Source organism: Octopus bimaculoides, chromosome 9 (assembly GCF_046866305.1).
Source record: "Octopus bimaculoides isolate indiv1 chromosome 9, ASM4686630v1, whole genome shotgun sequence".
NCBI classification, from domain to species: domain Eukaryota; kingdom Metazoa; phylum Mollusca; class Cephalopoda; order Octopoda; family Octopodidae; genus Octopus; species Octopus bimaculoides.
In genome coordinates, this window is record NC_142936.1 from 69,010,566 (window position 1) to 69,036,733 (window position 26,168).

The 26,168-nt window shown below is 42.8% G+C and overlaps 1 protein-coding gene across 2 annotated transcripts in view; it reads right to left on the reverse strand.

Annotated features, from left to right (window-relative positions):
• LOC106883743 (uncharacterized) overlaps positions 1–26,168 on the reverse strand; it is a 40,797-nt gene that overhangs the window by 218 nt on the left and 14,411 nt on the right. For both annotated transcript variants that reach the window (XM_089357674.1, XM_089357673.1), the window contains 4 exons: positions 18,310–18,370; positions 16,392–16,522; positions 2,975–3,128; positions 1–13 (listed from right to left, as the gene is read on the reverse strand). The exon at positions 1–13 is cut by the window's left edge and continues 218 nt beyond it. In XM_089357674.1, the coding sequence (XP_089213800.1) occupies positions 1–13; positions 2,975–3,128; positions 16,392–16,522; positions 18,310–18,370 (359 nt within the window). The remainder of the gene's footprint in view (positions 14–2,974; positions 3,129–16,391; positions 16,523–18,309; positions 18,371–26,168) is intronic.

Here is a 26,168-nt window from a genome sequence, read left to right on the forward strand (position 1 = left end):
TGGTCTTCATAAGCTAAAATCAGGAGAAAATTAAATGATTAGTGGCAAGAAGAGAGATATACATATAATGAAGCTAAGAACTAAATATCTTTGTTCTTCATATGTTCATTTCTTTTTATTAATGGTGATGTTTTTGTTTCAATGTTAGCATAGGTTTTGATGGAGATTTATTTGAGGAAGTATTTTATTGCTGGATGCTCTTCTTGTCATCAACCCTAACCTGTTTTTCAATGAATTTTTGTTTTTTCTTTGGATCTTTGAAAGAACAAAGTGACCAATCATAATGATTACAAGGAACATAAACAGCGTAATACTGTTTCCATCAAACAATGACAATCTCTCCCTCACTCTGTGGGAGAGAGGCACAAGCACATACACAGACAAATACACACACGGCAGTAACTTCCACCTACCAAATTCAATCACAAAGCTTCGGTCGGCTCGGGGCTATAGCAGAAGACACTTGCCCAAGGTGCCATGCAGTGGGACTGAACTCGAAACCATGCAACTGGGAAGCAAGCTTCCTAACCACACAGCCATGCCTGCACCTATGCAAATGCACTGTACTACCAGGCAACACCACAAACAGTGAGGTTTCTGTACAGTTTCTATTATCGAATTCAGTCTGAAGGTAAGTCAAACGAGTTGAAGGAATACGTCAAGCATGGTTCCTATGACTGGATGCCTCTACTAACACTAACCATTTTACAGAGTGTACTGGGTACTTTTCTCATGACACTGGTATGAGTGAAGATCACCATGCTACTTGCTAGACAAAGAAAAGACCCTTGATGGAGAAGGATTGTAGTAGGGGGGAAGATAGTTAGATGTGGAATGGGTATTAGGAAGATGAGAGGTAGGGAAAGCCTGAATGGGAGAGACTGGATGATGTGGCAGGGCCTGGTAAGTGCATGGACATAAAGCTAATGACTTTAGGATCTCACTTTTGCAGTGATAGATGGGTCTTATTGATGACCCCTAGTGAAATGCCAATCATCTCAGTAACTTTATTATCTCCAAGTGAGGCTCAACAACTTGAGAACAACCTTCACTACTTTGTCCCATGTCTTCCTAGGTTACCCACTTCCACACAAGTTCCATCCACTTTAAGAGATCAGCACTTCTTTATACAGCTATTGTCATTCATAAAAGTCACATGACCATACCAACAGAGCCTTCTCCCTTGTACATTACATTTGATTTCACTTAAGCCCAATTTTTCTCATAACACATTTGCATCATACAATCTGCTGTTCACTCTGAGAGAAAGACCTTTTGTTAACAGAGGAGGTAAAAACTCCCTGAAGTTTTTCCATTCTATCCTTAGTCTAGCAATTATACTTTCAAAAGATCCTCTACTGCTAATTAAGTCACCTCGAAAACAGAAACTATCTACCAACTGTCGGGAACCTCCTAAGCATTTGAGAGAATCTATCTCCTGTGTCCTTAGTACTTATTGCTCTGGTACATCTGCCACATTCAAAATCTACTTTCACTTTTAACCTTCCTGTGATTCCACTGCACTTCCTGAGTGCCCATTGCTTGTACTTGGTATACCATATGGAATTTCTACCAACACCTTTCCTACATATCAAGAAGGGCTATTTTCCTGAAGAAAGTAAAGTCCTCGTTGTTTTTCTGCTTACTAGAACTTTGGTCTCTGCTAAGTAACTTTAAGGGCCTTTGATTACAGGTTTTGTTTCCAGCAATTTCTTTTCTGGTTCTACTATCAATTCCATAATAAGATCAAACAACATACAGTAGTTTCCAGGGACAATTGTTCTTAAATTCCTGTCATGGTCTGGAGTACTAAAATGAATAGGAGGGGACTGTGAACCAAGCCCTGGTGAACTCTTACTCGTACATTTAAGTAGTTACTATACTCATTACTAATTTTCACCTTACTGATAGTATTTCTGTACATGGCTTGTATGGCTCTCACAAATCAATGGTCTTCGCGTGATTTTCTTGAGTTACCATCTCACCCTTGCAAACCAATCGGTCACAAGGTTATACATTTGCAGCTGAGTGGACTGCAGCAACATGAAATGAAGTGTTTCACTCAAGAACATAATGCACAGTTCACTAAGCTGTGCCAATTACTTTACAGAATGTACTGGGTGCTTTTTTGTGGCACTGGTACAAGTGAATCCACCAAGTAAATAGTAAGAAAAGACTCTTGACAAGGTAGGGCTGCAGCATTGAGAGATGGCTTTGTGCTGGGTTTTGTGAAACTAATATATGACAGAAGGGCAAGAACAGTGGTGTTTCTGTAATGGAAGTACATGGGTACCCCATCAGGAAAGGGAAAAAGAATAGTTGAATTGAGGTGACAGGTAATATCCTGAAGGTACAAGAAGGTGGATAAAGAGAGAAATGGGATAGAGAATCAAGGATGGCTAATCAATAATAATAAATGCGAAATTCTGCCTGTCTGCCCATCTGGGACCCATGTATCTCAGTCTGTATTTACTTTACATAGACATATCATACCTTTTTGAAATTAGGATGATCCAGGGATTAAAAATTTGGCCATTATTTGGTTCTTGAACATCCAGCATTGGGATCAGGTCTGGATGAGGATTTGTTATATGCTAACAGTTGAAAATTCAAATTTTAAAAGAACTCCAGAAATTTGTGAACTTACAAGTTTTTTCATTTAAACTGAATTTGAAGTAATACCACATTGGTAGGGTACCAATAAATGCTTTGCTCTCTTTAGTTTTGGTCCGCAGGCCCAATTAGCCCTTAGCAGGAGCTAGCTCTGAAGTCCGCACAGTGTGCTGTTTTCAAGCTAGTATATATTTATAAATAATGCATGTGTGTGTGTGTATATGCAAGTGTTTGTGTTTTCCTCCGCATGGGGAGATGTGCCTTTAGCAGTTCAGCAAAGAGGAGTTGATAAAATAGAAGTGTAATAACTGAAACCAATAAAAGGACAAAGCAACTACAGAACAAGAAGCAATACACATACGGTTTCCCAAGGTCTGTACTTCTTCAGTTTCTTCTTCATTACCCACTGAATCGACTTTACGGGTTATCGTGTGTTTTTGGCCATCTCCTACTTTAGTATAGACTTCTTCTTTACGTCCAGAAGAATCTTCCACGGTTCGCCAATGTTCAAACTTCTGTGAAAAAAGAAAAACGAAAAAAATTGCAAAAAAATAAAATAAAAAGAGTAAAACAATACTGCTGTAATTTTTTAAGGGGAAATAACTATGTGTGGCCCTGTCCTTTCTAATATAAACAAACCATTGGTACTTTAACGGGACAAATATGAGGACAGATATAGCAGACTGGCACCAGATGAGAGTTTAAAAAGACGAGACTTAAGGTAGACACTTACCAATAAAGTAAAGCAAAACTGATGAGGGGGAAAAAAAACGCATTAGGACAAAACTGGAAGACAGTAACTTCAAATGCAATCACCGAAGTGGGGGCTGTCACTCACATGTCCCCCTCTCTCTCTCTTTCTCCCTTCCTCTTCTCTCTCGCTCTCTCGAACGCACACATGCGCATGCACACACGCGCACGTACACACAAGCATTCACTACAATATAACTAGAACTTACCTTACTACATGTTCATCAATGTTTTGTAAATATACAAACTACGGAGCTTATGTAGACAGGACAACACAACTTCAACACACAAATATATAAATATATATATATATATATATATATATATATATATATATATATACAGACAGTCCAACTAGGATCAGTGAGGTACTGAATGAGCAATTCAAAAGTGTCTTCACCAGTCCATTGGAGCACAGACAAGTGAACAAACCAGTGGACTTCTTTGCTACCTCCCCTATAACCAGGGAGGCAGTTACGATGGAATACATCAACATTAGCGAAGAAGATGTACTACTAGCTATACATGAAGTGGACACAAACTCAACTGCTGGCCCTGATGGTTTCCCAGCAATCCTCCTTAAATCGTGTAAGCATGCCCTGGCAAAACCCCTCCAGATCCTCTTCCAGAGCTTTCTCGCAAACGGAAGACTGCCAAGCAAGCTGAAGGAGGGAATAATATGCCCAATCCATAAAGGGGGAAGCAGAGCAGATGCCAAAAACTATAGGCCTATCTCTCTGACTTCACACATCAGCAAAGTCATGGAAAGGATAATCAGAGGAAAACTGATCGCATTCCTTGAAGAAAATAAATTGCTGAGTGATACCCAACATGGCTTTCGACCAGGTAGGAGCTGCCTGACCCAGCTCTAACAACATTATGTCTGGGTGTTGAGGCAGTTACTCAACAACTCAAATGTGGACGTAATATACCTTGATTTTGCAAAAGCTTTTGACAAAGTGGATCATGGTGTGATATGCCACAAACTGCGTGATCTTGGCATAGCTGGAAAACTTGGAGAGTGGTTACATGACTTTCTGAAAGATAGAAGTCAGGCAGTAGTGGCTAATGGAGCCACCTCTATGAGAACACAAATAATGAGCGGTGTTCCACAGGGCACTGTCTTGGGACCATTGCTTTTTATAGTCGCTCTCTCGGATATGCCTTCAAGTGCCCGGATAGCCACTCTTGCAAGCTACGCAGACGATACAAAAGTCTCGCAGAAAATACAGAATTCCAGTGATGTTGCACACCTGCAGCAGGAATTGGACTCAGTTTACAGATGGGCTGAGGACAATAATATGCAGTTTAATGCTGAAAAATTCCAAGCCCTGCGCTACCAACGTCCAAAACTGAATATTAAACTTACAGAGTACACTGGTCCACAGGGAATTTCAATCCCAGAGCCTAAATCAGTGAAAGACCTGGGTATCGACATGAGTGATGATACCTCTTTCCAAGTGCACATTACCAGAATGGCAACAAAGTGCAGACGATTGGCTGGATGGATCCTGAGAACATTCAGAACCAGAGATAAGGAAACCATGATGATACTCTGGAGGACATTCGTCCTCAGCCGCCTGGATTACTGCTCACAGCTGTGGTCACCCACCAGTCTGAAATTAACAGCAGACCTTGAAGCAATCCAGAGGAGATTCACAAAGAAGATTGTCTCTTTGCAACTGCTCAGCTACTGGGAAAGGCTGAAACAGCTAAGACTCTACTCCCTGGAGAGAAGGCGGGAGAGGTATGCAGTAATATACATCTGGAAGATCCTGGAAGGAATTGTGCCAAATTTTGGCATTGAAAGCTACACCAATGCCAGAAGATCCCAGCAATGCCATCACGCTTCAGGACCAGTTACTGCAACAGCTTGGGATTCAGGGGCCCACAGCTTTTTAATATTCTTCCAAAGAGCCTGAGGAATCTGCACAAAGTAGATGTAGGAGTTTTTAAATCAAAGTTGGACCTCTTCCTATCGAGAGTCCCAGATGAACCTACCTCGCGGCAGGAGGTGCAAATGAGGGTTGCTAAATCAAACTCCATTCTTCACCAAGTGCCACATATTGTAAGAGGCTCCCTGTAATAACAGTGTAGCAACACGGTGGTGCATCAGCATGGCCGCAGCTCTAAGCTGAAACTTAAGAAAAAAAAAAAAAAAAATTATACGATGTGCTTCTTTTAGTTTCCATCTACCAAATCTACTCACAAGGCTTTGGTTGGCCTGAGGCTATAGTAGAAGACACTTGCTGGAGGTGCTACGCAGTTGGACTGAACCTGGAACCATGTGGTTGTGAAGCAAGCTTCTTACCACACAACCACACCTGTGCTTAAGACAGCATTAACGTCTCCCTGGCAAGGAATCAAAGCCTGGTCTCTCATGTGACAGGCAGGGATATTTATCACTATACTACCGATAAATAAAAATAAATATAAACAAATGGAAAAAGGCTTATATATTTAGCTTGTTCTAGACACACCTCACTCCATTCATTATCATCATCACTTGATATCTGCTTTGACTTGGTTTCTATGGTTAGATGCCCTTCCTAAAGCTAACCACTCCACAGAGTGTACCAGGTGTCTTTTATGTGTCACTCACACAGGTGCCTTTTACATGTCACCAGTACAGATGCCTCTTACATGTCACTGGCATTGGTGCCTTATATTTGTCACTGGTACAGGGGCTTTTTATATGTCACTGGCACTGGCCACAAGTTGGGCTTACTTTTATACATACTTATGTATGTATGAATAAGTGTATATACATATATATGATCAGCATTTAGCATCTGTTGTCCATGCTGGCATGGGTTGGATGGTTTAACTAGGCCAGGCAAGCTGGAAAGCTGCATCAAACTCCAGTCTGATTTGGCATGGTTTCTATGGCTGGATGCCCTTCCTAACATGATGGGTGTTCATTAAAGATTCCTCTGACCCATTTCTGGTTATGGCAGGAAATGGAACTTGTACAGGTACAATCATACGTCTCCACATGTTACATTGTAAATTGCAGCTTTCCACTAGTATTCCTTTGTCTTTTATGGCTGGTGTTATAATTGAGGCAGTTGAATGTAGATCAGTGATTAGGTTCTTAAACTTGAAAGGTCATACACCAAAAGAAACTTTCGATGAGATGAAAGAAGTTTATGGTGGCGATGCACCATCATATGATATAGTCAAGCACTGGCAACGCCAGTTCAAATGTGGTTGGACATTGGCGGAAATTGCTCCTATTCCTGGATGACTACATTCCACCATTATTGATGACGACACCATCGTAAAGTGGAAGCTGCTATTTTGGAGAATCACCGCATAACTATTTGGTGACTAGCCCAAGAAGTGAAGATAAGTGTAGGATCTGTGGAAAAAAAATCATTCATGACCATTTGCACATGCAGAAGTTGTTTGCAGGATGGATTCCCTGGAAGCTCACACCTTTTCAGAAGCAGGAAAGAGTCAATTGACCCCAGGCTCTCTTGGCAATGTGCCAAGAAAACAAGGAGGACTTTTTCAGTAAACTTATCACACAGGATTAAAAAAAGGGTCCATCACTATGATCCTGAGACTAAAGTCCTGTCAAAACAATGGAAACATGACAACTCACCACCTCCAAAGAAGGCTCATGTCCAACCCTCAGCAAGCAAGGTGATGCTCAGAGTCTTTTGGGACCAGTGCATAGTGATGATGGATTTTCTGGCAAAGGGCACCACAATTAATGGGGCATATTATGCTTCTCTGCAGCAAAAATTGTGGGACACCATCAAAGTAGAGAGGTGTGACATGCTGACCAAACGAATCTGCCTCAACCAAGACAACACCCCAGTTCACAATGTGCATGTTGCCCAGATGAAAGCACATTCCTGCAGCTATGAAATCCTACCTATTCACCATTACTCTCTCGACTTCGCACCATCCGACTTCCACCTCTTCTCAACTATGAAATCTTTTTTGAATGGGAAGCACTTTTTGGATGATGATGAACTTGTGTCAGTGACACGTGAAAAAACATTTGAGCGAGGTCGTTGCCAGTGCCACTGGTGGCACATAAAAAACACCATTTGAGCGTGGCCGTTACCAGTACTGCCTGACTGGCCCTCGTACCGGTGGCATGTAAAAGCAGTTACTACACTGTCAGAGTGGTTGGCATGAGGAAGGGCATCCGGCTGTAGAAACTCTGCCAGATCAGATTGGAACCTGGTGCAGCCATCTGGCTTGCCAGTCCTCAGTCAAATCGTCCAACCCAATCTAGCATGGAAAGCGGACATTAAATGATGATGATAATGATGACGATACATGCATACACACACACACACACACACACACACACAAACACACACTCATATATGTATCAGTCCACTCTGTAAGATGGTTGGTGTTAGGAAGGACATCCAGCTGTAAAAGTCATGCCAAACCAGACAGTGAAGCCTTGTGCTGTCTTCTGACTGGCCATATATATATATATATATATATATATATGTAGTGAAACTAACACCTCGATCGCCATTATATACAAAGAAGCCATCTTCTCTCGCTGTTATAAATATAATCAAGTTCGGGTGTAGTAGAGAACAGCCTACTGTATTCCTCACATGACTAATTATTATTTGAAGCAGCAACTGCTTCATACCGTTCCCGCCAGAACGCAAACTGACCAATCACAGCCCTTAATAAGGTCACGTGATAGTGTTTTTCTAATACCTCTCTGGAGCCCCTATTTTGCCTTAAATATACTAAATTATACCCGGCAAATTCGTCTCGGTTCAGATCTCTTAGAGACCTGTTCTGTGTACTACACAGAGCAGCAGTTCCAGCGACCATAATCACAGCTTCGTACAACTACGACTACTACCAGCATCGCCGCCGCCAGTCAACACGACACTACGACTACCACCATCATTGCCGCCAGCGTCAACACCACTTCAACTACGAACTACAAGATTCGCCACCGACGTCGCCAACATCGTCAACATGATTTCTATACATACACCAGCTAACCAAACAACCGCGGCACATCTCTCTTCGATTCTGTTAGTGCGATTTACCTTCGCCACAATAGACAACAGACAAGAACTCCAGCCTGTGAGGAACATCTGTATACAGGAACCCGGCTTGGCATGGAAGCCCTAACATCATGACGAGTGATCGCGCTGCCACACACGCCTCAACTTCTTACATACAGACTGTTACTATTGTGTACTCTAAGAACTGGTAAATTCTTGTATGTGTTACTGACTCTTTTTCTATCTGCTGTATCTCACGCATACACATACATGTATCACTTACACACACTCTTTTCTTTACACGACGGCCTGTCTTTTATTATGTTTTCATTATGTCGCATTCACACTCACACAGACATACATTTTAATGCTACAATAAATATTACTGTTATTCATCTTTATCGGTTGTGTTCTATTGTCTTCCTTACTGGCCATTTATGAAATCTCTATGTTATTGAAGTATAACATATATGTATATCATTTGATATATTTTTGTGTTCGACCGTGTGACGCGTTTAAATAAAGGAGTCCTGTTTTTCCATTCGTCACCATTTCTCCTTTTCGGTTCGCACGGTCATTCTTACATATATATGGGAGAATTTACGAAAAAAACAACAACAGACGAGGACAGGTGGTGTAAACAACACCAGGATGTATTAGTTTACCGCGTATATGTGTATATATATCTACACTTATATATGTATATCATCATCATCATCGTTTAACGTCCGCTTTCTATGCTAGCATATTCATAGATGCATATGTATACATTCATACGTATAGATACCCCATCCAATTCCTTACACCCACCACCCACCCCTACCCACATACCCCACCCTACCCACAGACCCCTACCTCTACCCCACACTCCACCCATGCCTTCCCCACCTCCCAACACCCTCACATCACACCACACCAATACCCTCGCATCACACCACGCACACCACACCAATACCCTCGCATCACACCACGCACACACTACAACTGACCAACTACTTTCTCCCTTTCTCCCTTCCCCCATTTTCACACTACATACGTCAAGATCACCAGCAGTCTACCTCCCACACACAGCCCCTCGTTCCCGATCACCGTTTGTTATCTCCCCCTTTCTTAGCTCTCCTGAAATAAGAATTTCTAACTTCCGGTCAGCCATTGTTATGATCGGCCATTATTATGATTGACCGTTGACTGAACACTATTCAATTTTTTTTCTCCGTGTTTTTCTCCTTGTCTCCGTATTCTTTCTGTTGAAGAGCGTAGCTCGAAACGTCAAAGACTTTCCGTATTCCCGAGCGTCATACTAATATATACTTTTGTTATTTACACCACCTGTCCTCGTCTGTTGTTATTTTTTGTATATTCTCCCACATATAATACACGCTCACGTGGTCGCACCAGCTAATCCTGTCTCCTCTCATCACACACTACCAACTTTTGGATTCTACCTTCTTTCCTTCTGGATCTGGACTGTTTGATTCTGAACTTTATACCCTCCGGCTGCACCTCTCCTACCCACGGATTACACTGGACCCATCTTCTGATTGGAAATCGCTTCAATATACCACGACGTCTAAAAAACTTTTGAACTTTTCCACTTTTGTAAACCTCCTTTATCATCCTTTTTTACCTTACTTTCCTTCACCTACCGTCTCTTCGTACTCTGGATGTTCCTAATGTGTCTTCTCTAATCTGCACCTATTACTTTGTATTCTTCTCCCTCCCTTTCTTTTCTCCTCTCGTTTCTTCTCTCCCTGTCACCCCATTTCTCCCTATTGTCCCATCTTCCTTTTTGCTTTGTTTTTTTCTCCCACCTCGCATATATTTTCTTCTCACAACCCCTTTTTCGTTTTCTCTCCTCATGCCTTTATTTTTTTCCCCCACACCTGTTAAAAAAGTTTTTTTTCCAGTTTTTTTCCCCTTTTTTTCTTTTTTTTCCTTTTTTTCCACGTCCAATTTTCTCATCACGCTTGTTTTTTTCCACCACACCTTTTGTAATTCTCCTTCCCACGTCTAATTTTCTTTTCTCTCTCGTTCCATCATGCCTGACTACAAATCTTTCCAACTCACTCTCCACAACCGCCTAAAACTATACCTCCGCACACTTCCCTCTCTATACTTTCAACCTACTATACGACTCTACTTACTCATATTCAAGAAGACTCGTTTCTCAGTCGCTGCTTACATCACCGCCTCATCCCTAAGAGTTTCCGCCTCCATTTCCACCCCACTCTCCACTCTTCTACCACCATTCTACCCATACTCCGCACCACATCCTACCGCCTTATGCGGGCCACCATTCGCTCCAATCTCTCTAAAATCCACACTATCGACCGCCTTCTTCCTCCAGCCTTTTCCATATTTTTCTCCTCTCTGTCACCCTCCCATGCTCACAATACATTGCGCTTTATCATTCAACTTAATCATCTCTTTCATGCATTTCTTACCGACACTAAGCTCCGCAAACTTCACTCACTCCTCCATTCCTCTACACCCGATGCCACTACCCCAACCCCTCCACCACCCTTCTCCCTCCCTGATGTGCATTCCCCACCCACACCCAACCACCCTGCCTCTCCCACACACACTCCACCCCTCCCTCCCAGCCCTCCACCATCCCGACCGCCCCTCCTACTTCTATTCCACCCACCCCTTCTCCACTTCAGCCTGTCGTTACCATTCCCCCAGATCTTCCTCTCTCTGAGGCGGAGCGCTCCGTCCTCAATAGGGGTCTGCGCTTCATCCCACTCACTCCATCCTGCAAGGAATTTCAAACCCGTGCTGATGTCCACAGCTTTGTGCGCCGCGTTAGGTTGGGTGCGCTTTTCCATAACACACCACCCGCACCCAACGAGGACTGCTTCACTGACCTGGGCCGACGACCATCCCAGTGGACGCCTGCTCCTGGCCAGTTCCAGGCAGTTGATCTTTTCGCGGGCGCCTGCCAACGCGCTGTGGGCCGGTTTAACTTTTCCAGGCGTCTATCTCGACTCAACATCTCCCCAGCCGAACTCTCGGCCCTTCGATCCCTCCGACGCCGCACGGACATCATCATAAAACCGGCTGATAAGGGTGGAGCCGTGGTAGTATGGCGCGCGGACCTCTACGAGGCCGAAGCTCTCCGTCAACTTCGAGATACCTCATTCTACCGCCCTCTGCCCTCCGACCCCACGCCCAGCTACCAACAGACTGTGTCCTCCACTATCCATGACCTCATCCTCTCCTCCCGTCTCCCCGCCACCGCCTCCAACCTTATTGTTCGCACCCCACGCACCCCCACCATTTACTTCCTCCCCAAGATCCATAAACCGAACAACCCTGGCCGCCCCATCGTCTCCGCCTGCAACTGCCCCACCGAGCTTATCTCAAAATACCTAGACCATGTCCTCGCCCCCCTAGTGGCTTCTCTCCCTTCCCACATTCATGACACTAACCACGCGCTTCGTCTATTCAACTCTTTCTCTTTCCCTCCCGGCCCTTCTAAGCTTCTCTTCACTCTAGACATCCAGAGCCTCTATACAGTGATCCCCCACGACGAGGGGCTGCGTGCCCTGAAGTTTTTTCTAGACCAACGCCCCAACCCACAACCCGACACCTCCACACTCATTCGTCTGGCCGAACTTGTCCTATCTCTCAACTGCTTCTCGTTCGCGGGAGATATCTACCAGCAGTTCTCGGGAGTGGCCATGGGGACGAGAATGGGCCCCAACTACGCGAACCTCTTCGTTGGTTATGTTGAGGCCCAAATATTCTCCAGTTTCACTGGTCCCACTCCCGAACTATACGGTCGGTATATCGACGACTGTATCGGTGCCACCTCTCTCTCCCGCGAACATCTTGACTCGTTCCTCTCTTTCGTTCAATCTTTGCATCCTGCCCTCCACTTCTCCTGTACTGTCTCTGACACCTCTGTCCCCTTTCTCGACATTTCGGTCAGCATCCTCCACTCCGCCCTTAGCACCTCCATCCACTACAAACACACAGACTCACACTCCTATCTCAACTTCTCCTCCTCCCACCCTAGACACACAAAACTTTCCATCCCCTATTCCCAATTCCTCCGTCTACGCAGACTTTGTAGCGACAGCCATGACTTTGAGACTCAGTCTCAACTCATGGCTCACCACTTTAGCCTGCGTGGATATCCACCCACCACCATCCACACCGCCCTTGCCAGAGCACGTTCTGTGGACCGTGCATCTGCTCTCTCCCCCAGAACCCGCCCTGCCGTTTCCCGCCTCCCTTTTCCCCTCACCTACCATCCCACCACCCTACCCCTCCAACGCTCCATTCTCCGAGCTTTTCGGCGCCTCCAGTCCGACCCCTCCACCTCCCACATCTTCCCTAATCGACCCCTCCCCTCCTTCAAACGAGCCCACAACCTACGGGACCTCTTGGTCCACAGCTTCTTCCCCAACCCAACCTCCCAACCTGGCTCGTTCCCCTGCTCCCGCACACGCTGCCGCACTTGCCCTTACCTCTCCAACACCACCCTCCTCACCAGCACCCATCACCGACCCTATCGCATCACCGACTCCTTCACCTGCACGTCTACCAACATCATATATTGCCTCTCCTGCTCTCTCTGCCAATCCCTGTACATCGGACAAACGGGGCGCCGCCTGGCCGACCGATTCGCGGAACACCTCCGAGATATCAACGTCGGCAATGACACCCCGGTGTCACGCCACTTCCGTTCTGCCGGCCACTCCTTGCGGCAACACCTGTCTGTGTTTGGATTGTCCATGCACAGGGGCCATCCGGACTCCCGTTTGCGCCGTGAACAGGGATTAATCTTCTATCTTCGCTCCTTTGCGCCACATGGGCTCAACTCCCCTCCACTCTTCATCTAACCCCCTCCTCCTGTCTCTCTCCCCCACCCTCCCTCCTACCACCCATCTCTCCCCTCCCCCACCTCCTGCTCCGACTCCTACTTCTTTGTACGTCTCTTCACCTCTCTTCATACTTCTCTCCACTCCCACTTCTCTTCACCCCTACTCTTTCTCTCCTCTCTCTTACTCTCTCTCACTCTCTTCTCTCGTACTCCCCCCTCTCTCACTCTTACTCTCCTACTCTCTACACTCTTACTCTCTCACCCTTACTCTCTCACTCTCTTCCCCTCTCTCTCACTCTCTTTCTCTTCCTTTCTTTCTCCTCCCCATACCCCTCTTCCCTCTCTCTCACTCTCTTTCTCTTCCTCTCTTCCTCCCCCCATACCCACCTTCCCCCTCTCTCCATCCCCCTTCCCTCTCTTATACCCACCCTCTCTCCTCTCCCCTCCCATACCCATCTTCCCCCTCTCTTACATCCACCTTCCCCTTCTCCCTCCTCGTCAACACCCCCTCATAAGCTCATCCCACCACACCCCAACACACTCCTACTCTACCTTCCCACTCCACCCCATCCAATTCCTTACACCCACCACCCACCCCTACCCACATACTTTTGTTATTTACACCACCTGTCCTCGTCTGTTGTTATTTTTTGTATATTCTCCCCGATGTATATGTATATATATATATGTATATATGTTGTTGGTTGACACTAGGGAGTTGCTCAAGCGAAGAGCATATGGTATGTATTACACACACATGATACAAGATACACAAAGAAATGTGATACAAAAAAAAAAGGTGGGGCACTCATATCTGAACAATTGGGTTTTATATTAACAGCTCTTTCTATGGCTGTCTTACTGAATTAATTGGTTTGACTGATGTAATCAAACTAGTATTGATCAAAGTAATTCAATACAAACTGACAATGGCCATCATCATCGACGCTCAACGTCCACTTTCCATGCTGGCATGTGTTGGACAGTTTGACTGAGGACTGGCAAGTCGGGAGGCTGCACCAGGCTCCAATCTGATTTGCCAAGATTTCTACAGCTGGATGCCTTTCCTAATGCCAATCACTCTGACAGTGTAGTGGGTGCTTTTTACGTGCCACCAGCATAGGTACCTGTCAGGTAGCACTGGCATTGGCCATACTCAAATGGTGCCTTTTACGTGCCACTGGCAGTCAGTCAGGCGGCATTGCCATTAGCCACAATTTTATGTACAACCTGCATGGGTGCCAGTCAGGCAGTACTTGCATTGGCTATAACTATGATTTCGATTTCACTCAGTTCAACAAGTCTTCACAAGCACGGCATATTGCCTGATGATTGATGTATGGTCGATTAAGACCAGGAAGCATCATGGAGGTGACTCAGCAAGGGTGACCTTAAAAAGAAGACTGAAAGCCTAATCATTGTTGCCCAGGATCAGGCATTGAATACCAACTCAATGAAAAGGGATTTGTACAACGAGCCACTGCAGAATGTGTGGGAAGAGGGTTGAAAGCATGACTCACATTGTTAGTGCTTGTGAAAGTCCAAAACCTTCACTGGCTATCATGCCGGAAGTATGGATACAAAGTAATGGGTACTTGGTATCAATATACACTGGAAAAGGTAATGGACAGAAAGGGGAAGGCAAAGATTGTCTGGGACTTTGACTTCCAGACAGACAAGGTGTTAGAGCACTAAAGGCAAAATATAGTTACCTTTAGGAGGGACAAACAAGAGTCCCTAATAAACGACATGGCAGTGCTAGTGCTAGATCAACATATTATCATGAAAGAAAGAGATAAAATTAATAAATATGGAAACCTGAGAATTGAAATCTTCAAGATGTGGCTGCTACAAGAGTCAACCATAAAGGTTGTCATCGGAGCATTGGGTTCAATACCATCCAACCTGAAGAAACATCCAAAAACTTCAGAAATACCCAACAATCTAGATGTATTGCAAAAATTGGCTTTACTTGGAACTTCATGAATATTGCATAAGGTATTGTCTATCTGAGTTCCTTGTGACTTGACACAAAGTACAAACCCCTGGTAAACACAATATCTCCAATCAGCATCACAATATTGGATACTGTGCGACATCTTCATCATCATCATCATCATCATCATCATCAGCAGCAGCAGCAACATCAACAACAATCCTTTCAATGTGGCTTTTGGTTCAGTCTCACAACATGGTAATTTGGGCATGTGTCTTCTACTATAGCCTTCAAGCAACCAAAGCTTTGTGAGCGAATTTGGTACATGGAAATTGAAAGAAGCTTATCTTATACTCATATAGATGTGTGTGTGTGTGTGTGTGTGTGTGTGTGTGTTAGTACCCCTTGTATTGACATAGTGTGATACTTACAAATGATTATCATTGTTATAGATGTGGTCTTATTAGTTTCCAATATTCTGTGAAAAACATATCCAGCCATGGAGTAAATATTACCTTATTTGGAAAATGGTAAAGACTGGCAACAGAAAGAGTATCTTGCCAAAGACAATCTGGCAAGACTTCCGCCCGTTCACCATCAAAAACCACCCTTTAAAAAAATTTTTTTTTCTTTTTTTGACGCAAACCCCCCTTTTCGGCTAAGGGGAATACGAATCTGTAAAAAAATTGGCAAAAATCGGCATTTTTAAAGTACCTCCCCCCCCTACCACCACCACCACTTCATTTTAAACTTTTTTCTTCAAAATATGCGGAAAAATATGGAGATAATGATTTTGAAAAAAATTTCCAAAAATTTTTGCAAAATTTTTTTTTAAGAATATTTTTTTCTAAATATGCAGAAAAATACAGACATGATGATTCGGACAAAAAATTCAAAACATTTCTGTACCTATGGTTAGGGTTAGGGTTTTAGTGTGAGGGTTAGGGTTTTGTGGTTAGGGTTAAGGTTAGTGTTGGGGAAAAAAGTCAAAGCTGAAGAATTGGGGGGGGGGGGGGAATTCACAATGCCGATTTTCGGCAATTTTCCGGAACCTTCGTATCCGAAAACGGGGATTCTTGGCAAAACAAATTTGAAAAATAAACAAATTTGGGAGAAAATGGATGGTGGGGGGGTCTTTCCAAAAATCTTCCTCAATGGTTCTATATGACCCATTCAAGCATGGAAAAGTGGATGTTAAAACAATGATGATGATGATGATGAGGAGGAGGAGGAGGAGGAATAAATGTGTAATGCTTACCCCTCCAGGTTTCTGGACAGTACGCACTGTTACTTTGTTGGAACGGCTAAAAGAAAATGAACTGGTATTGTTAGAAGATTGAGGTGCATCTAAATCTTCTAGCTCTTTTACGACTGCTTTATCATCGACATCTGAAAAGAGATGAAACAGACAGAAGGAATGAAAATGTGAAAGCCACTCCGCACCAAAAAAAAAAAAATAAAACAAAACAAAACAAATAACTGACTTCTTTCTGTTTTGCAATATAGATCAATTGAATATGACACTTCAAAAATCTTATTAAAAATACATAATGATGATTTTCAATTTCAGCTGTGGAAGTGGAGGAATAAAAGATGATCAGAAGGTACGAGCATAGCAAAATTTCATTTCCCTTTCCTTACAAATCTAAAAAGCCCAATATACACCACAGTCACCAACATCACCATCGTCATCGTCATCATCATCATCATCATCATCATCATCATCATCAACATCATCGTTGTCATCATCATCGATGTCATCATCATCATCGTCATTATTGTCATTATCGTCAACGTTGTCATCATCATCATCAACATTATCACCAATTCATTTCCCATCTTCCAATTTCATTCACAAGGTATTGGTCATTCCATGGCTATAGTACAAGACACAAATTGAAAAGCATCCATGCAATGGTGATGAACCCTTATTATTGGTTTCAAATTTTTTGGCACAAAGCCAGCAATGTCTGGGGAAGAGTTAGGTCAATTACACCGACTCTAGTACTCAAACAGTACTTATTTTATCAACTCCAAAAGAATGAAAGGCAAAGTTGACCTCACCAGAATTTGAACCCAGGATGTGAAGATGGATGCAAAACTGCTAAGCATTTCACCCGGCATGCTAATGATTCTGCTAGCTCGCTGCTTTCAGATGAACCCTTAATATTGAGGTTTTAAAGTGAACCTCTAAACCACACAGCCATGCCTGTATCTACATCATCATCATCGTTTAACGTCCGCTTTCCATGCTAGCGTGGGTTGGACGATTTGACTGAGGACTGGTGAAACCAGATGGCTACACCAGGCTCCAATCTGATTTGGCAGAGTTTCTACAGCTGGATGCCCTTCCTAACGCCAAAAAAAATTGTCAACAACCAGCAATGGGATTCGATCCCATATCCCTCAAAGACTCCGACTGAATGCCTTGCCATTAAGCTAAACTGCTCGCTGACTGCTAAACTGCTCGCTGACTGCTAAACTGCTCGCTGACATAAGGTATAAATTACAAAACAAATGAAATACAAAACTACAAGGGCATCGGCTCAAATCTTGCTGTCATTTATGTTATATTGACAGGGCAAGGAACAATAAATGGGTTATTTCAGCCTGCAACATAAGGAAGTGAATGACTTTGTCACTCCTTAGACAAGAGTCATTCTCAATAGATAAGTCATCCAACAGAGCCAGTAACTAGTAACTTCTTGATTAAAATGTCCACAGGTGCAGGTGTGGCTGTGTGTTAATAAGTTTGCTTTCCAACCACAAGGTTCTTGGGTTCAGTCCCACTGCATGGCACCTTGGGAAAATGCTTCCTACTATAGCATTGGACTGACTAAAGCCTTGAGAAGGCATCTGGTAGAGGAAACTGAAAGAAACCTGCTGTGTGTGTATATATAAATATGTAAACATGTGTGAGTGTGTGTGTGTGTAAGTATGGATAAATCTATGAATGTGCGTCATTGTGTTTGTGTTTGTATCCTCCTCCCCAAACCGCTTGAAAACCAGTGTTGGTGTTTGGCTAAACCCTTCAAGGCAGTGCCCCAACATGGCCACAGTCCGATGACTGAAACAAGTAAAAGATAAAAGGTGAAAGATAAGTTACCCAGTCCACTGATGTTAGCATAGAAACATTAAAATGTCACTGAAGCATTTATAGATGAAGAGGAAATTACCTGTGTCCATTTTTGTTTCAGAGCTTTCATTATGGTTTGGAGTGTTGAATGGTGCTCTTATCTAGAAACAGAAAATGAAAACTATTTAAATAAATGAAGTAAAACAAGACTGCACTGTATAGAAATGAATATGATAGATAGATAAATAGATAGATCGAAAGAGAGAGTGGAGTGTCACATACATACATACATACATATATGCATTCCTGTCTGTGAAATGAACATGGAAACAATTACATATTCTCAAAACTTGTCCACAATTATTGTACTTCTTCAATGAGACCTTTGAATTATAGTTAATATCCAGAGAGAAAGAAAGAGAAATAAATAAGCTTCTGATGGTTTTATAGATATTTCAAAATCCCTTGTGTATATATATATATATATATATATGTATATATATATATATATATAGTTCTATATTTAAGAGATGAGGAATTATTTACATTATTTACATTATTTACATTTGACGGATATTCGTCCTCATCTTGTTTGTTGTTAACACGTTTCGGCTGATATACCCTCCAGACTTCGTCAGGTGTCTTGGGGAAATTTCGAACCTGGGTTCTCATTCCTATCGATGTTACTATTATTATTATTATTATATTATTATTATTATTACTATTATTAATCAGGTCGCTGCCGTGAATCGAACTCGGAACCTTGGGGTTAGTAGCCCGCGCTCTTAACCACTACGCCATATGCCCGTGGGCAATTATGGGGTGAATTTTAAGGCTTATAAATCTATTATTTTTCTATCCTTCCTCAATACCGGTTCCCATATGCTATTCATATCTGCACTCGGTCTGCTTAGGAGGTTGTTGTGTCCTAGCATATGTGCTGCTTCTTTTAGTTTTCGTATTTTCCAGTGTTGTTCCCTGTCTATTATTTTAACTTCATCCCACAGGGGGAGGTGGTTTCCATTTTTCCATACATGATCAGCTATACCCGATTTATCGATATCTCCTCGTGTCACAGCTTTGCGATGTTCTTCTACCCTTATTTTGAGGGGGCGACATGTTTCGCCTTTGTATAACCTACCACAGCTGCATGGGATGGAGTACAGGCAGTTTTTGGTCATATTCTCTTCTGTTGGTGGTTTTACCCGAAGGAGATATTTGCGAAGTGTTGTATTGCTCTTGAATATTGCCCTGATATCATATGGGCCGCATATCTTTTGTATCTTTTCGGAGAGGCCTTTCACATGGGGTAGACAGACTGTAGACAGTTTATTGGTTTCATCCTCTCTTTTCTTCATAATTGGAGTAGATAGTATGTTCTTGGGGTAGTTGTTTCTTAATAGATTGTTACTGAGCTTGATCATTTCCTCGTGGTGGGTATCACGATCGCTACTTATATTCTTTGCTCGGTGTTTTAGGCACTGAGCAATTCCTCTCTTTACACTGTATGGATGGTGGGAATTGAAGTTAAGGTATCGTCCAGTGAAGGTTGGCTTGCGATATACGGATGTCCTGAATCCATACTCTGTGCGTGTTATTAATACGTCCAGGAATGCCAGCTGATTGTTCTGTTCCTTTTCCATGGTGAACTGTATGGATGGATTTATTGAGTTCACATGATCTAGCAGCATTTGGACATCTTGCTGGTGGGGCCAGAGAATAAAGGTGTCATCAATGTATCGCAGCCATAGGGTTGGTTTTAGTGGTGTTGATCCCAAAGCCAAATTCTTGAAGTATTCGATGTATATATTGGCTATTATCGGTGATAATGGCGAACCAATAGCTAAACCATCTTCTTGTCGATATATATCAGTGTCCATACTGAAGTAGGTAGTTTCTACACAGAAAGTCAACATTTCCATCAAGTTTGTTATTGATATACTAGTGCGTTCTTTTAGATGGGTGTCTGTCACTAGTTTTTCTTGAATCACTGATAGTGCTTCACCAGTTGGGACTTTGGTGAATAGACTTATCACATCTAGACTCACCATCTGGTTGGATTCAATGGGGGTATCCTTGATCAATTCTGTGAAGTGGATGGAATTCTTCACGTATGATGTTGACTTTCCTGCTAATGGACTGATTATATCCACCAAGAAGCGGCTCAGTGGATGACATACTGAACCTCTACAGCTCACTATAGGTCTTAGTGGAATACCTTCCTTGTGAATCTTAGGGAGACCGTACATGTGTGGTAGTTTACTGTAGTGTTGAGTCAGCTGTCTGTACTTCATTGGTGTGAAGTGATCCTTGTTCTTGATCAAGATCTGTGACAACTTCCTCTCTGTTTTCAGAGTTGGGTCTTTCTTTACTCTACTGTAGCTACCATCACTTATAAGACTTGCCAATTTTTCGGAGTAGTCAGACTTGTTCATCACCACTGTAGCATTTCCCTTGTCCGCTGGGAGAACTATGATGGAATTGTCTCCTTGTAGCCTTTTGATAGCGAACTTTTCTTCCTTAGTGATGTTTGGTTTGGGAAGTTTCGCTTTCTCCAGTACCTGTCTCACCTTCCACCTTAGTTCATCTCCCTGAGCTTTCGGTATCTTTACCGCTATCTCTTCAATAGGGGCTATTATGTCCAAGTATGGAATGCGCTTGATGGTTGTCGCAAAGTTGAGACCTTTATTCAGTACGGCTTCTTCGGAGTGATTGAAGTATAATGACCATAGAGTATAAAGAGTGATTGAAGTATAATGACCATATGAGTGGTCACATTTTGAATGTAGCATGATGATGATGATGATAATAGAAGACAATTGACTTGAGGCTTATAACATAAGCACTAATACTATATTAGTAATAAATACCACCCCTACCCTGTACATAGCGTATGGATGGCAGAATTGGTAATTGGGACAGTAATAAATGAAGCCATAATTATGTCTTTGAACACACAAACAAAAGAAATATCATACCATTACCAAGCTATATAAGAATAGTGACCACTTTAACAACGCTTGATCTGAACTGCATTTCAACAAAAATTTCATGCCTTGCATAAATTATAGCAGTCTCTGCAATGATTAGAAATATTTGGTCATCATCACAACAAGAGACAAATAGATTTAAGTTCTATTCTACATGTAGTAATGAGTATTAGTGCTATCATATGAATATCAACCAGACTGAATGTAAAGAATTGATCAACTAGAAGTGTTTGAACTACCGTTCTACAGGTAACACAAACTGGAAATCAACAAAAGATGAACCATGCTGATTCAAGAGGTTTCTGTCCATCAAGTAGCCCTAACTTTGTCCAAGAACAGGGACATGAAACCCTGAGTAAAGAGATACTGAAAGTTAAAACTATAACCTTGTATATATATATTTTTTTTCTACTCTAGGCACAAGGTCCAAAATGTTTGGTGACGGGACCAGTCGATTAGATTGACCCCAGTACACAACTGGTACTTAATTTATCAACCCCGAAAGGATGAAAAGAAAAAGCCGACCTCGACTGAATTTGAATCTCTCTTGCACTCCACACCTGATGCCTCTTATGCCCAATTTCTCTCTCAAGACACTTACACTCTGTTGTACATGACATTGCACATCCAGTGAAGCATACTAGTGTAGGAGATCGCTTAGCCCTGCCTAACTGAGATTCGAAACCATATCTACACACTTGCTGCTTGTCAAATGACTGTCTGATCCCATTGTGGTTTATCTCCATGCTGGGAGATTAATGAGAAACATCTGACCTCCTAGAACGTTTGTTGGTCACTGAAGGGTCGGTCCATTGTTTTAGGTTTGAACTACTTCCTGGCCATACCCTAAATAACTAAGATCATCTCTCTCTTGCTCTTTTTGGTTCAACCGGCTAATAGAGAGCATACATCTCTATTTGTGTCAGCTGTTAATCAGAAACAATAACATCAGCCAATTAGAAAAGGACAACATAATCCCTACCCTTTCTTTCTCCCTGTCAGCAGAACACACGGCTTGCACACTACCAACACATTATTACTATTGTCAATTACTACTATGTATATTTTACTAACCACAGCCAGCAAATAAATTTGTGAATATTATTCTTTTCTTTCCGATGTTGTTATTATGCTGCTTCATTTTGCCTTTGACTATTTACATATGGTGACCCTTCACATCTTATCACTACACTTAATAACTCTGATGTACACTCACATCTGTCCATTAGCAAAGCCTACTAGCATCGTTTCTATTAAGCCTTCTCATGTCCTCTGCAGTCACAGCCCATGTTTCATTGCCATGGAGCATGGCTGTTCACACACAGGCATCATGCAACCTGCCTTTCAATATATATATATATATATATATATATATATATATATATATATATATCCTTAAAGTTTTCAGGTTCTGGGTATATATAAATGAGAAATCCATTCTAAATTATCTCAATCTCTTCTCCGCTGACATACTACGACGAAGTCTCCAAGATGCAGATAAGATAGAGATTTTTATTTATTTACGGCCTCAACATCTCATACCTTTTGCGCTTTAGTCTGCACTCTATTATTTATCTTGTTTCTCTCCATGAAATTCAATTGAATTCAGTTTTTGTCTTAAATTCATACTTATTCATTTTCTAAGCTTCCTAAATTCATGCTACTTATATATTCTATTCACCTAGGTTTCATTGCTCTTTTAAAAATTACGATTTATGCATTGTTGTCTCTCAAATATTTAAAATCTACGATTAAGAGGCCTATCTCCTGGCTGGTGATACCTACCCATTTTCCTTTATTCAAAAATTCTTATCACTCCTTTAAAATTATGACTTTTAAGTGTTGATTTCTCAGCCCAAGAATTACAGCGTGATGTGCTGCTTGACTGGTCCCCCCCTCTCTCTCTCTTTTTATATATATATATATATATATATATATATATATATATATATATATATATGATGATGATGATGATCTTTCTCCCGCCATGCCTCCGTCTACCCCCCCATCCCTCTCTAAATCAGTCCCTCTCTCTCTCTCTCTCTCTCCCTCTCTATCGTAGTTTTTTCCTTAAAGTTTTCAGGTTCTGGGTATATATAAATAAGAAATCCATTCTAAATTATCTCAATCTCTTCTCCGCTGACATACTACGACGAAGTCTCCAAGATGCAGATAAGATAGAGATTTTTATTTATTTACGGCCTCAACATCTCATACCTTTTGCGCTTTAGTCTGCACTCTATTATTTATCTTGTTTCTCTCCATGAAATTCAATTGAATTCAGTTTTTGTCTTAAATTCATACTTATTCATTTTCTAAGCTTCCTAAATTCATGCTACTTATATATTCTATTCACCTAGGTTTCACTGCTCTTTTAAAAATTACGATTTATGCATTGTTGTCTCTCAAATATTTAAAATCTACGATTAAGAGGCCTATCTCCTGGCTGATGGTACACCCGCCCTCCCACTCCCTCCACCGGAAGTTCATTCCTCTGTCATCCTCGGCTGTCTCCCGGAACCCATCTAGTGGCCTTGACCATCCTCTCCCCTACCTTTGGGTAGCGCATAAAGTTTGAGTAATGTTTGCAGGTTGTAGGTACTGTTTTGCTTATGAATTCTTCCAATTGCAAGTTTTCTTTTCCGGTTCACGACACTGCTTCTTCCCTTCTCAGGCTACAGGCCCACACCCCCAACACCCATACTGTTAGGATTGGCACTCTCAACGTCGGCACGCTGAAAGGTAGATCTGGTGAAATTGTTGAGATGCTTGAACGGAGACGCGTAGATATGTGCTGCATCCAGGAAGTAAGATGGAGAGGAGGTTCTGCGAGGTTCCTCACAGGCAAAGAACACAGGTACAAGATTTTCTGGGCAAGGAACACTGACGGGGTCGGGGGCGTAGGAATACATCTAGCGGAGAAATGGGTGCATAAGGTAATCGAGGTCGTTAGAGTAAGTGACAGAGTACTTAAGATTAGACTAGTGCTTCATCATAGATTAGCTACTGTCATCTCAGCCTATGCACCTCAACCGGGGCTACCAGATGGTCTGAAAGACCAATTCTATGACACCCTCTTGCAAACTACCTCATCGACGAGTGACAGGGACCTTCTCTTTGTGGCTGGAGACTTCAATGGTCATGTCGGACGTCGTGCTGGAGGCTTCCATGGCATACATGGAGGCTATGGCTTCGGTTCCCGCAACGAGGAGAGAATCAGACTGCTGGAGTTCTGTGATGCAACCGATCTTATGGTCTGCAATACCAACTTCAGGAAACCTGCCAGTCACCTAGTCACCTACCGCTCCGGCAGACACTCTAGCCAAATCGACTACATCCTCGCCAGAAATAGAGAAAGAGGGCGGCTTATAAATGCCAAAACCTACCCTGGCGAAGAATGTACCCCACAACATAGATTAGTAGTTAGCGACTTTGGGATCAAGGCAAAATGGGTGTCAAGAATTAGACCGGCTTGGAGGAGAAGGGTGTGGAAGCTTAAAGACCCTGCAAATGGACAGAGACTTAGAGACAAGTTACTTGAAGCATTTAACGAAATAGAAGGGGATATAGCATCATACAACGTGGAAGACAATTGGAGATTTCTGCGGGACAACCTGTTGAAAGCCACCGACCAGATCTGTGGGTGGTGTAAGGTCCCCTCTCGACCCAGAGTAACGTGGTGGTGGAACAAGGAGGTAGACAGGGCTATTAGACAAAAGAAACAGGCTTGGAAGGACTGGAAGAACGGTGGTAGCAGGGAATTGTACCAATGTGCCAGAAGGGAGGCTAGGCGACAGGTTTATTTAGCCAGAGGGGAAGCAGATAAGAAAAGATTTGCCAATGTTCTGCGCCGTGAGGACCAAAGACTCGAGGTATTTCGTGTTGCAAGACAGTGTAGGAGAGAGAATAGTGATGTCGTAGGAGAGAAATGTGTTCGCATGGATGATGGTACGCTTGCACTAAATGAGGATGCAAAGAAAGAGGTCTGGAGATGCCACTACGATAGATTGCTTAATAAAGAGAATGAATGGGAGGAAGATAGCCTGCCGTATGTCGACCCAATAGAGGGACCAGCTATCCGAGTTGATAGTACCAGGGTAGATAAAGCAATTAAGAGTATGAAGACCGGGAAAGCCCCCGGCCCATCAGGAATCACTGCAGAGATGCTCAAAATATCTGGCAGTGTTGGCTATAGCCTAGTCACCCGTATTACGAACCAGGTGATGCACGAAGGAGTCATACCCAATGACTGGTGTAGCAGCATCATAGTCAACTGCTACAAAGGTAAAGGTGAAGCTTTAGATACAAATAATTACAGAGGCATCAAGCTGTTAGATCAGGTTATGAAAGTTACAGAGAGGGTCATAGCCCAACTAATTAGGGAGTGAATCAATTTAGATGAGATGCAGTTTGGGTTCGTGCCAGGTAAAAGCACTACTGATGCCTTATTTCTAGTAAGACAGCTGCAGGAGAAATACCTAGCCAAGGATAAACCTCTGTACCTGGCTTTCGTTGACATGGAGAAAGCCTTTGACAGGGTCCCCCGATCCCTTATCTGGTGGTCAATGAGGAAACTTGGGATAGAAGAATGGCAAGTGAGAGCTGTGCGAGCCATGTACAGAGATGCTGCCAGTAAGGTGAGGGTTGGAAATGAGTACAGCAATGAATTCCGGGTAGAGGTAGGGGTCCACCAAGGTTCCATCCTCAGCCCCCTCTTATTTATCATAGTCCTCCAGGCAATCACAGAGGAGTTCAAGACAGGTTGCCCCTGGGAGCTCCTCTATGCTGATGACCTTGCCCTAATTGCGGAGTCACTATCAGAACTAGAGGAGAAGTTTCACGTGTGGAAGCAAGGTCTAGAATTGAAGGGCCTTAGAGTCAACCTAGCTAAAACCAAAATCCTAATAAGTAGGAAGGTGGATAAAACACAAACCCCTTCAGGTAGATGGCCCTGCTCAGTATGTAGAAA